Source organism: Acomys minous, assembly GCF_964271855.1.
Source record: "Acomys minous genome assembly, chromosome: 1".
NCBI classification, from domain to species: domain Eukaryota; kingdom Metazoa; phylum Chordata; class Mammalia; order Rodentia; family Muridae; genus Acomys; species Acomys minous.
In genome coordinates this window covers 164,927,520-164,941,374 of record NC_140483.1, presented here as the reverse complement: position 1 = coordinate 164,941,374, position 13,855 = coordinate 164,927,520, and the positions used below count along the sequence as shown (strand labels likewise).

The following is a 13,855-nucleotide window of genomic DNA, read 5'->3' as shown; positions in this document are numbered from 1 at the left end:
TTCAGTTCCACTTCCTTGAAATACTTTTTTCATCCTTCTATCCTGAAATATGGGATCAGTTTTGATAGCGATATACATTTATTGGAAAAAAGATTAATCTTGTTTTTAGAAATTAAAATATATTGCTTTTCTTTTTCCTTTTATTCCTTCTAGCCCCTCCCATATGTCTTGTCCCATCAATCCCTCTCAAACTCATGGCATCTTGATGTTTGATTATGTTCATACACACACACACACACACACACACACACACACACACACACACACATACACACACACACACACACACTCAATCAATGCCTTCTGCTGCCATTTGTCATCTTTCACTATGTACTCAGTTCTTAGCCATCAAGCTTACTGTTCGTGCACTGTCACTGGGTGTGAAGAGAAGCAATGTGCTTTTCAGTGACCTCCATAAAGTGACGCATTGCTGATGGGAAACATTCAAGCTTTTCTTGCCTGATTCCACAAAGAGATTCACCATCTTACCGAAAACTCTCTACCAACTAATGTAAAATTAACCATTTTTAAATGTACGTTTCAATGGCTTTGACTGTATTGAATAAGCATCAGTTATGTCAGATTCCAAACATTTTCATCACTCAACAAGGAAACCCTACTTCTACCAAGGTCATTCCACACCTCTGCCAGTGGGTTCTTATATTGCTGTTGCAGGGTCTTTATAACTGGATTATATGCAACCACTCTGAGGAGGTTTGAAAAGTCTAAATTCAAAGAGCATGGGAGCATTCCTACTTTTCTTCTTGTGAGGCCAGCATTTTGAAAGACTTTTTTGTTTTCTCCTCCTTCTTGTTAGGTACTCTCCCATTCACGCAGCTATGAGCTGTTTTATTTCTCATGCCAGTAATCCATGAAAATAAAGGTGACATGAGGATTCTGGAAAGGATCCCACAGTGCCCCACACTCTGGGCTTTCCCTTAATCCCATAGGTTGGAGATCAAGATTGGCTCTTACCCTTTGCTTCTCTGAGTCCACATAGCGAATTCCAAAGTAGTCCTTCTCCAGCAAGCTGTAGTAATTGCAGATGTGTTCAATAAGAAACTGCCCTTTGGTCTCCCTCTGTAAAGGAAGCACATGGAAGTTACAGCCAGAATTCATATACACGTTCACATTCCATTCCCAGTGGGCCTTACTTACCCATCTGGGTCTGTGCTTAGAACACTGGAATTGTTTACTTCAGACACAGGCATAAGGTATCCAGTATTTTTAATTACAATGTCAGCAAGCAACAGATTTTTACAAAGTGAGAAGATTAGAAAATTTCAGGTTATTGTGACCAATGAAGTGATAAGAAACAAAGTAGGAGAGGCTTATTTTTTATTCACAGTTGGGTGGGATATAGTGCATTCTGAAAAGGAAGGCATGGCAGTGCAATGTCAGGCTGCGTGTACACCTGTGACCAGAGGAGGAAATGGAAGGGTGAAATAAAATGTAGTTAGGAAAAACAAAACAAAAACTAAAAATATCCCCAGAAAACAAAAACAAACCCAAAACACCTCAAACTCCAACCACAGAAGCCCGTTTCTTCTAGTGAAGCCCCAAATTCTAAAGGTTTTGTAAACTCTCCACATAGTATCCCCATCTGGAAAGCAAATGTTCAACCAAATTAGCCTACAGGGGATATTTGATATCCAAAGGACAAGAGTGTGCCAACACAAATGTGTGTGTGCATGTGTGCATTTGTGTGCATGTGTGTGTGTGTGTGTGTGTGTGTGTGTGTGTGTTCTTAAAATCACAAGAATACCTCAAGGTGGAATCTATAGGACACACAGCAACACTCTGCACTGGTACAATGTACTCTTGTATAATTTGTTTACTTCTATTACAGACCATTTAAATTTCCTCATGATATTTATAACTGAGAAAACATTTTGCACATCAGGACCACATGGGAGCCCCAAATTTGCAAATTTACAGTGCCTCTGACTCATTGCTCTAAATGGTACCAGTTATTGACTCATTCAATTTTCTGAGAAAACTGAGCCACTAAATGATTCATGACTTGTCTAACATTACACAACTTGCATGGATCAACATACGATGTCAGTCATAATACCTGGATGTGGAATATAGATTTCTGCTCAACAGTATTGTCTTTCTGGAACATTTTGAGACCACTGAGAGACTCTGAGAGTCAGGGTTTGAATAGCATGGATGTGCAGTAAAAGGTGTTGGAATATTCTGGCTCCCACTAGCAATGTTTTGAAATTCAATGTCTTTGGTTTGAGAATCATGATAAATCAAGAGAAAAGGGTTTGCTTCAGTCACTGTGGCTGACAAAGGACTGGAGCAATGCCTCAGTGAGAAAGATTGTTTGTTGCTATTGCAAAGGACCCAGAGTTGGCTTCCAGTACCTATACAGTGCCTCACAAGTATCTGCAACTTCAGTTCCAGACAATCCATTGTTCTTTGTTCTCTTCAGGCAGCAGGGATACATGTGGTACACAGACAGATAAAACACACACCATACATATAAACAAATCCTCTTTGTTTTAGTTGCTGACAGATCTATGGTCTGCTTTAGGGGTGCGATGTGACCTATAAATAGAAAATTTCAAATTTGAGAGATGAATGAGTCATTGTTCCAAGATAGTAAAAACAGCTTTAGGCTGAGTGTGGTGGCACATGTCGTCTTAGCTCTTTTTCTATTTCTGGGCAGAGACACAAGGACCAAGGCAACTTATAAAAGAAAGTGTTTAATAGAAAGTTTGCTTACAGTTTTGGCTGATGAGTACATGAACATTATGGCAGGGGACAAGGCAGCAAACAAGCAGTCATGAAAGAAGTAGCCGAGAGCTTATTTTTTAATCACAAGTTAGAGGTACAGAGAAAGGGGGTGGGGTGGGGTGGGTAGAGTCTTGGCATGGAATAAATTTTTTTTTAACTTTTTTTTCTCCTTTATTAATTTATTCTTGTTACATCTCAATGGTTATCCCATCCCTTGTATCCTCCCATTCTTCCCTCCCTCCCATTTTTCCCCTTATTCCCCTCCCCTATGACTGTTCCTGAGGGGGAATAAATTTTTGCAAGCTCAAAACTCACCCCTAGTGACATCTCCTCCAACAAGGCCAATAACTCTTGGTACTGCCCTAGACAGTTCCACCAACTAGGAACCAAACATTCAAATTTATTATTCTGTGGGCTCCATTCTCACTCAAGCCTTCATACATGTCTTCAATCACAGCAATATGTAGTCTAAAGGAAGATGATCTTTGTTAGTTCAAGGCCAGCTGTGTCTAGACCAGCCAACCAGGTTGACATATTGATATGTCAAAAGGAGGAGTGGTGCAGATTCCTCACATCATTCTGCAGAGTCTAGCTGGGTAAATCCTTTAATTCTTCTCCTCCCAAACACCCCACCAATCCCATGCACCCCAGAGCCAGGCCACTTCCTACATCCAGTGCCCTAGCCTTTTCTTTTTTATCCCTGCCTGTGCAACAATCAACTTCTAGGCTCTGTCCAGGGCCTGTCCTCTTACTCTGCCTGTTCTGATACACAGGCCCCTCCCACACCATTTTCTTTTCTTTTCTTTTTTTTACTTTATTAATTTATTCTTGTTACATCTCAATGGTTATCCCATCCCTTGTATCCTCCCATTCTTCCCTCCCTCCCATTTCCCCCTTATTCCCCTTCCCTGTGACCGTTCCTGAGGGGGATTACCTCCACCTGTATATGCTCATAGGGTATCAAGTCTCTTCTTGGTAACCTGCTGTCCTTCCTCTGAGTGCCACCAGGTCTCCCCCTCCAGGGGACATTGTCAAAGTTGAGGCACCAGAGTATGTGAGAAAGTCATATCCCACTCTTCACTCTACTGTGGAGAGTGTTCTGTCCACTGGCTAGATCTGGGTAGGGGTTTAAGGTTTACCGCCTGTATTGTCCTTGGCTGGTGCCTTAGTTTGAGCGGGACCCCTGGGCCCAAATCTGCCTATCATAATGTTCTACTTGTAGGCTTCTAGGACCCTCTGGATCCTTCTACTTTGCCATTCTCCCATGCTTCTCTCATCTAGAGTCCCACTAGAATGTCCTCCCCTCTGTCTCGGTTTCCTGGTAAGTGAAGGCTTTCGTCCCACACCATTTTCAATCTCTCCACCCAACCACATTCTGCACATCCTTCTCCATGATCTCCCTGGGTGAATCCTTTTGATTCCCACTTCTAAACACACTCATAAGCTGTGCCCCACCTTGATAGCCAGAGTCATCCATTCAGTTCCCCAGGTTAGTGAGGCCAGCCTTGATGAGAATGTAAGCTAACAGTAGGCAATTTCCACTGCAAACTGTAGGCTGCTCCTGACCGACAGATCTCTTCTACAACACACCCATCTTGACATACAGGCAGATGTTGCTTTAGGGTCTAGCCAGGTGAGTCACTGTGTTCCTCCCCACCACTCACCCTACTTCAACCCCTACATCTATCACTGCACCGCAGGTTTAGACTGGGATCCACATTCTGCATATGAGCCTAGTGATTGATGAACACCTTATTTCATTCCAGCTAAGGTATATGCAACCTGATCTTCTTTCTTCATGCCAGACACAGAAGTGATGATGATGATGATGATGATGATGATGATGATGATGGAGAAGTCCACATGCACAGATATCATTGGAAAATCACAAATGGCATGAATGATCATAGGAGTATTACCCTCACCCATGTAAAAAAAAGTCAACCAATCAAACAAAGAAAAGACCAATACTCCTATAGAAATATGAGAATTACCTACATGAACCACAGAAGACAGAATTTAAGAGAACAATCATAGGCTTCATCAAAGATTTCAAAGAGTTTAAAGAAGAAACAAAGAAACAGCTTAATGAAATATAAGAAGCTTCAAGAGAACAAATATCTGTGTAGCGTGCAGGAAATCATAAGAGTTTATAGAAATGACAAAGACAATCCAGGTTTTGAAGATGGAATTTAATAATAACATAGAAAAGGATTCAAGATGGAATTGAAAAACCCTTTAACACTTCTGGTAAGCTGAAAAGCAAACCTTATAGGTAGAATGAATCAATAGAAAGATAGAATATCCAGGCCCAAAGATAAAGTAGAAAATGTAAACTAACTAAGCAAAGAATATAGGAAAATTCTGAAATAGGTATATAAGAAAAGCAGAACACTACGGAAGATCCAAACTTCTGTGTTATAGGTATAAATGAGAAAAAAGAATCCCAAGTCAATGAATGAGACAAGCTCTTTCTCAAGATCATAGAAAAACAAACAAACAAACAAACAAACAAACAAACAAAAAACAACAACTTTCCCAAACTAAGGATATATATACTCATATTGATGCAAGAAGAAAAACAGAATACCAAATGGGCAAGACCAGAAATGAAAAAGCCCATAGTATATCACAGTTAAAAGATTAAGTAAACAGAAAGAAAGTACATTGAGAGCTGAAAGAAAAACAGCACAAGTAACAAGTACAGAAAGGCCCTTCAGAATAATGGCTGATTCCTCAGTGAAAACTATGAAACCCATGGGAGCCTGGAGCAGTGCATTCTAAATTCTAAGAGGACGACTGCCAACCTAAACTAAGCAGGAAAAACATCCCACATAGTTGAAGGAGAAAAAAGAACTTTCCATGGTAAAAATATCATAAAAGAATTTGTATCACAGAAAAACAACTGAAGAAAATACAGAAAGCAGTATTTGAGGCTGAAGAGAGGGATAAGTATTGCCAAGAAGCAGAATAAAGAAACACAAAGCTAAAGTTACTAAAACACAAAGTATAACTGAGAATACAAACAACACCACAATAACCATAATTAACACACATATTTCAGCAACAAGATTAAATATCAACTTCCTCAATTCTTCAGTGAAAGGACAAGGTTGTTAAATAGACCGAAAAACAAATTTGCTCTATTATTTATAAGGAAAAAAAATCTTAGCTTTAAAAATAGGGACCATCTTGGAGATAAAGGATTTACAGGGGGAGGTAATCCCCCTCAGGAACAGTCATAGGGGAGGGGAATAAGGGGAAAATGGGAGGGAGGGAAGAATGGGAAGACACAAGGGATGGGATAACCATTGAGATGTAACAAGAATAAATTAATAAAAAAAATGGGAAAAAATAGGGACCATCTTGGAGATAAAGGATGGACAAAAGTACTCTTATCAAATGGGACCAGAAAACAATCAGGAATCACTACCCTAACATTTGACAAAATAGACTTCAATCTAATCAGAATAGATAAAGAAAACCACGTTATTTTAACCAAGGAAACAGTTAATGAAGATAACATTACTATCCTAAACATATATGAACCAAATTCTGGTGCACACATTTTTATAAAACATTTACTACTGCATTTAAAGTCACAGACTTGACATCAGTGATAAATAAATAGTAAGTGATTTCAAGATCTAACTTTTTCTAACAGATAAGTCAGCTGGACAAATATTAAACAGAAAAATCTCAGAATTAAATGACATCTTATAACAAATGAACTTATCAGAAAACTATAGAAGCTTCTTCCCATACACATGGAAGTTTCTCTAAAATAGACTACATGAATACATCAATAAACTACATACATGAACTTAAAGACATATAGGGAAAAGCCTTTGAGAGAATCCAACATGCTTTCCCAAGAAAAGTCCCTGAGAAAGGGCTAGAAGTAACATGCATCAACATAATAAGAGCTATGCATATAAAACCCATAGCCAACATCAATCTAAATGGAGAGGAACTTGAAGCAATCCAACTGAAACCAGGAAATAATTGAATGATATATTGAATGATACAACTTAGACCCAGAAATACAAATGTTTTATGCTCTTTTTGCCTGAGGTTTCAAGCTCTAAATCTTCACATGTGAATTCCTATTCTGGAGGAATGACAAAAATCAGGTAAGTAAAAATGGACCATTGTTGGGAGAAAAGATAGTGGAGCAATGAAAAGGGAAATAGGAGGGTACAAGTGGACTGAAGGGGGAAATGGAATCAAATGGTTGGGAAGGCTCTAACTATGGAAGGGGAAATAAATAAATATGGGAAGAGTAAAAAGCAGTAAGAATATTTGAAAATTCATAATAAGCTGTGATATTATTTACTACCCAGTATATATAATACATATAAGTCAGTTCATAAATATACATATATAGTTTAAGTAACATTTTCCTATCTGAGTTGTCAGTGCACCCATGCCCTCACCAGAACCATAGACCATCTAACAAACAACCCAGCACCAGGCATCAGAAGCCCTCATTTGATTGTTGGGTCAGGGTTGTCCAAGGAACTACCAAAACAATACAAGCTACTGCCACAGCTCTTGGTTTTTCCCCAGAATTGAAAGTTAAGTCCTTACTGCTGAAAACACCATGTATTTCTGACACAAGGCCTAAAAGACACTGAAGTGGAATTGATATGAAAGTCTCCTCTCTGAGGATTAGCTTTCATGGTACCAAAATGTGCAAGTTTTCACAGAAGAGAAGCTACCAATGGTTCTACCCTACTTTATAACAATGAACAGCATGGTACAATAACTCTAAGGGAGCTGTAGTGGCATTCAGACCTTGGCAATAACCATAAGTTCTCTAACTGAACTCAGGACTATAAGAGAGAAATTATGCCCGGTAGTGGAAACCAGTCAACTACCCAGGGATAGTGAAGACAGGGCTTTTGGAGGAGAATCTACAACTACTACTATGTCAAATTACTGTAACTTCTACCTACAGTTTAAATATTTGTCTTTATAACCACAAATAAGTGTAGTTCTCACTTCTCATCATAAAAACTTTTCTTTGGAGCAGAAAGAGATCATGATGTAAAACCACAACTAATCTAAATTCAGAGTTATGGATTATAGTCTCAATTGATACAGCTACAGTACAGCTATTGCATGCAAGGCTCAGGGATCACCATAGAAGAGGTGGTGGAAAGATCATAAGAGTCAAAAGAACAGAGAGTTTGTTGTGAGATTGTACCTCCTAGATATGTCTGGAGTCCCACCCATAAAAATCTCACTGCCTGTACATGACCTGAACAAAGACATCACCAATGGACTGAAAGTCCAGGAGGCCTCAAGCCTACACAAAAACTGCTGAGAAAAGGAGAAGTAGTCTTCTCCAGAGAAGAAAGAGTACACAAATTTTATTCAATACCAATTGCTCCTCCCTGAAAACATATACAAAAAAGTATCATTATACAAACAGTGATAGTTGAATACATATAAATAGATGATGAGATAGATACAAAGAAACATAGATAGATACACAAATATGTATAGAGATAAATACATAGATAATGATGATAGATGATAGATAAATAAAGAGATAAATGATAATGAGGACAGAACGTAAGTAGATAGATGATAGATAAGTAGGTAGATAAGTGATAATAGATAGATAGATAGAGAGAGAGATAGAGAGATAGATAGATAGATAGATAATCTATAATTAAAGAAAAGAGGCCATAAATTCAAAGTGGGAGCTACCCAGGAGGGCTTGGTGGGAGGAAAGGCAAGAAGAATATGATGCAAGTATGTTATAATTTCAAAAGCTAAAAAGAATAGTTATTTTAAGAGGGAGACTGTCTTATTTTATGCTCTATATGATGGCATTGTAAACAAAAAGATGTTATTAGCAGCTATAGAAGCTATGATTAAGAAGCCAACCCTTGTGCTGAGTTCACTAAAAACAATTCCAGGAATTTGTAAGGCGATGCTACAGTGTGAAGCCCCTATTGTTTTTCTGAAACCGTGTCCCAGTTGCTTGTATGGGTCATGAGGCTATACTTAGAAAGAAAGATAAATTGTCAAAATAAATTTCTTCATAAAGTTTTGAATTGTTTTCTAAACCTGCTCACTGAAATGATAAATTCTGCCTTAGGATAGCTGACTTTAGTGTCCAAAATATTTTAAAAATCCTTTGAGTTTAAAGAAGTTGATCAACAAAGTAAACATAATAACAGCTCATCCTTTATGAGTGATACCAAGCTCTCTGTAGTTGATGCTAAAACAAGCAGCTACATCTTACCATATGTGAGATATACTTTTAAAACTATGTAGGTCAAGGATTCTTGACAAGGAATCAAAAAGACCTTGTTTTTGCATAACATAAGTGGCTGTCTTTTTTTTCTCTAAAGCAAATGGTCTGGTTTGTTGACAGCCCCAATTTTTAAATTTCTCTGTAGGTCGTGTTCTACCCCTAAGGTGTTCAATGAATCTTTCAGCAACCAAAAAAAAAAAAAAAAAAAAGACTATTTGTAGTGAAAGCCCACAGTGAGCAGTGTATAGCTTTCAGCAATATCTCCTTAAGATTATTTAAGACCCCTGAGATAAAATAACTACTGAAAACAATGTAATAACTAGAATATGTAAATATCTCTGAAGCAGGGATAAATAATTACTGTAAAAGCAGATCAGGGCAATGGGGATGGAGGTCCCTAAGAGATTTGATTATATATTGTACCAAAATAATAGAAATAGAAGTGAAATATTGTGTTGGAAATTTTTAAGCACTGCTATTATAGAGATTTCCCATGGACTGTATTGTAATATTACCTGCTTATTATAGTTCTCAGTAAGATAGAGCAGAAATTAATTTTAATGTGTTTTCAATTATTATTGCTTCACAACAGATGGGGGAGACAAACATAGAACTCATCTCAGAGAATGTTTACTCTGATCCAAAGTGGCACCATATTTGGTTTCATGTGGGGACTTTAATTCAGAGGCCTCAAAATGTGAATAGACTAGATGCTTTCTCCACATCCTCTACCTGTTTGGTAGGATGTGCCTTTCTGTGCATGCAGATAATGCAATTATGTTATAACTTTAAAAACTAAAAAGAATAGTTATTTTAAAAGAGGAAGATTGGTAATAGAAATTTAGAAAAACTAAATGATGCTTTCTTTTTCTCAAAATGATTACCAAAGAAATCCAACTGGAATATTGGTGTGGAGACAGCAGCTCAGTGGCCATAGATATGGGATGGACTCTCTCACATGTCTTAGAATGCTGCCAGCGACTTAGTTCTCTTTTCTAGCCCATTCTAACATAGCAGAGCCCAAACTTTGTCTGGAGGTCCCCTCTCCCATTGAGTATGGAAGGGTACTTGGCATAATTTTGGATATCTTTTTTTCCACATATTTTTATTGATTCTTTGGGGACTTCACATTATGTGTCCTGATCACACTCATTTCCCAGTCATCCCATGCCTGCTTTCCCACCCTTGTGAACTCTCCCCCTTAAAAATTTTGAAATTATAAAGGGGAGGGACAAGTCCAGTTTGTATATCTATATACTCCCTGGAGCATAGTCAAATCCTCAGTGGCCTGCCCTTTAAAGAGAACTGAGTCCTTCCCCTTCCACACTCCTGCCAGAAGTCATCAAGAGCTAACTTCAGCATCCTTCTCACACTTTTAAAGAGCTCTCTTTAATGGTTTCTTGTTTAGGCTACTACTTTTTTTTTTTTTTTTTTTTTTTTTTTTTGCAAGTTGGCAGGGGTGGGGAGATGTGGAGGAAGAGGTTGTCAGAGAAGCCTTCCATGTCCATGTTTCTCAACTATATGTTTGTAATTATCTCTGCAGAAGTAGCTTCCTTGCCCTTTACAGTGAGTGGGAGCATGGGCCATTGACGTCTGTATGGTTTCTGGAGACAGCATAGACCAGGAACCTTGCTCCTGGCTGCAGTAGGACTTCGGATCCAGACATTACCCTCAGTGCCAGCATGGATCTGGACATCATCATGGCCTCAGGTGGCAGCACAGGCCACTCAGATCAGTGTGGCCCCCTGGTGGCAGCATGGCATGGCCTTCAGCGGCAACAGGGCCCACACACATCAACAGAGAGCTAGGCACAGACATACACAGAGAAGACATCAGCATGGCCTCAGTTGGCAGTGCAGGCCGTTCACATCAGCCTGGTCCTCAGTTTCCAGTTCTGCCTCTCTCCACAGAAAATATTCCACCCTCTGTTTCTATCTTTCTCATCCCTCTATCACATATTTGTTCTTCCTAGTGGTGCCTGCCACCTACACCACAAGGCAGGGTGGCCTGGCTGGCTTCCACTGCCCACGCCACCATTTTGGGTATTGTAAAAGACAAATTTAAGTGGGCCAAAATTTCATCTGTGTGGTGATGAAATGCCATTTTTATCATGTATAAAATAACTATGTGTTTCAGCAGAGAAGTCAGAGAAATTTTGTTAATGAAAGGTCTCATTCTGTTGCCCTTGCACCAGAGTGCCGAACAGGATCCCTTTCAGAAGTCCAAGGGTGGAAGTAGCAGATCAGTGGACATTCATGTGGAGACAGTAGCTCAGCGGCCATAGACATGGGATGGGGTGTCTCACCTGTCTTAGAATGCTGCCAGTGAGTCAGGTCTCTTTTCTAGCCCATTCAAACATGGCAACAATATTGTAGTTGGATTTCTTTGGTAATCATTTGAGAGAAGGAAAACGTCATTTAGACTAGAATTTCCATTAGCTAGTCTGTTTGGTAAGTTAAAAGAATTTTAAAGACATTAATTAGGAATCGTGGGCACACTTGTAATCCCAATGGTTAAGGGGCAGATGCTCAGGCAGAAGGATTGCAAGTTCTCGCCCAGCCTAGGCTACATAGTGAAACATGAGAACTACATAACTGTAGGCTAGACTGCATTATATACAAAAACTGATTCAAAAAATAAACAACAACAACAACAACAATTTCAGAGACTGACAATAAGTAGCTGTTCAGTAAATATAAACTGTATTCAAGCGTTGTGGCCAATGGCTGTAATCTTAGTATTCAGGAGGCTGAAGCATATGGCTTATTAACTCAAGGTCAGCCTGGGTTACACATTGAGATGCTGTCCAAAACCAGAGAAACACACAACGACAACATAATCTAACAGAAAGACATTTTTCTTATGATGCCATGGTTCTTGTTTGAAGTATGTCACGTGGACTAGAGTAAGCAGGGGCTCCTGTTAAACACAGACTGGCAATAGAACTTGTTATTCTCTCATGGGATAGATTTCACTTCTTTATGACTGGAAGAACGTGAGTTTTATGAATGCAAACTAGACCTCTTCTTCTTCTTCTCCTCCTCCCCCTCCATCCTCCTCCTCTTCCTTCTTCTTTTGGGTACCAAAATTCTTTATTTGAAGAAATGGTACAAATTAAAGAACTTAAGCAGATGTTTCGGTGCAACGTATAGAAAAGATAAAGGCAGACCGACATGCATGCACTGCCTCAGTGACTAGGGAAGTCACGTGGCTTTGGGGAAATCAGCTTAGCTCTCATTACTGTGTCCCAGTGTATGCTTGTCAAAGAGATATTCTGATATGCCAGTTTCGGGGGCTCCCATCTTTCGCAAGTGGGTCGTGTGGTCACCCAGTTCTTTGATGGATTTCACCTGCTCATTCAGGTAATGTGTCTCAATGAAGTCACATAAATGAGAGTCATTTTTGTCAGTCGCCAGTTTGTGAAGTTCCAGTAGTGACTGATTCTCACTCTTTTCCAAGTGCAGTGCACACTCTATTGCATTCAGCCTGTTCTCCCAGTCATCATGGCCTGGTTTCTTGATATCCTGCAGGAAGATTCGGCCATCTTGTTGCTTCATCAGTTTCTCAGCGTGTTCCCTCTCTTCGTGAGACTGGTGGAGGAAGTATTTGGCAAAGTTCCTCAGAGCCACATCATCCGGGTCGAAGAAGTAAGACATAGACAGACGTAGATCTGGCGGTTGATGGCAGCCTTATAGTCCTTGACAGGGAGTTGCCGTGGTCATGGCGGCAGCGGGCCGAGGTGCCATGGCTACACAGGGGATTGCAAAGGACTCACACTCCAGCGCCTGGCTGGGGTAGGAGGGGTCGAGCACCCAGTTCCATTCTGGCACTGTTGAAGCAGGAAACCACAGCGACTCTGGTCTAGAACGTCTGCAAACTAGACCACTTCTTAAAAATTCCATATCCCTTACCACGTTAAACAAGGCATCAAACAAACAAACAAACAAACAAAACCAGAACAAGTCAATGTATTAAAATCTTGTTTCTACTACTTACCAGCTGAGAGGCCTTCAGCAAGTCATGAAATCTCTGTGAAGCTGAGTTTTTCCTTAGTAAATGGGTTGCAATTATAGTAATTTCCAGATCTTCACGCAACAGAATATTTTAAGGCTCATTTACATATTTGTTAAACACCTATCACATACTGGGATAGCAATTAATGAAAAGCAGCGAAGGAAATATAGTGAAGCAATTATTTGTAAACCCATGGAACTTAAATTACTGTGGTTTAAATTGTGAAACATCTTAGAAATGGCAAAGCACAAGTAATATGTCATCATGACTAAAATTAAGAATACAGTTAATATAAATTGTTATTTGAGTAACATAGGTAGTTTTGGAATCAAAGAAGTTGCTCCAAATGGGATTTGCCTCCTAGACTTGGCAAGTAGAGGAGGAGTAAGAGGAAAAGGGTTCAATGCTTTCGGCAACAGCAAGTTGCTGACAATGCATTTACTTTAAGTCCCTGGATCAGTGGCAACAAATCTGTGATCCAACAACAGTAAAGAAATGAATGGTCTATGCCAACAATGATTTTTTCCATGAAAAACAAAACACAAAAAAACTTTATCTTCAATTCCTAAAGCTCCAATTTAAGCCATTTTGCTACTTTTAAAATGTTAGTTAAGTCTAAAAATGGACAACACTCAAATAGGATGATTCTAAACCAAGCTTAGTTTGGAATAGTTACTTTCAAAAATGAAAGTAAAAAAACATAATAATAGAAAATCTCACAAGGTTAATTAGATGCTTAATCTATGCCATGAACTGCTTTGACAGACCATGTTTTTAATCTCCTAACAATCCACTGATTTAGTTAATATTCATCCCATGGTA

The 13,855-nt window shown here is 39.1% G+C and overlaps 1 protein-coding gene across 3 annotated transcripts in view; it reads right to left on the bottom strand.

Annotated features, from left to right (window-relative positions):
* The window catches only part of FRMD3 (FERM domain containing 3), a 209,159-nt gene that overhangs the window by 142,611 nt on the left and 52,693 nt on the right, over positions 1-13,855 (bottom strand). For 2 of the 3 annotated variants that reach the window (XM_084783840.1, XM_084783838.1), the window contains exon 2: positions 976-1,080. In XM_084783840.1, coding sequence (XP_084639966.1) covers positions 976-1,080 — 105 coding nt within the window. Of the gene's footprint in view, positions 1-975; positions 1,081-3,063; positions 3,128-13,855 lie in introns of all 3 variants that reach the window. The other variant, XM_084783839.1, reaches the window with a different exon arrangement.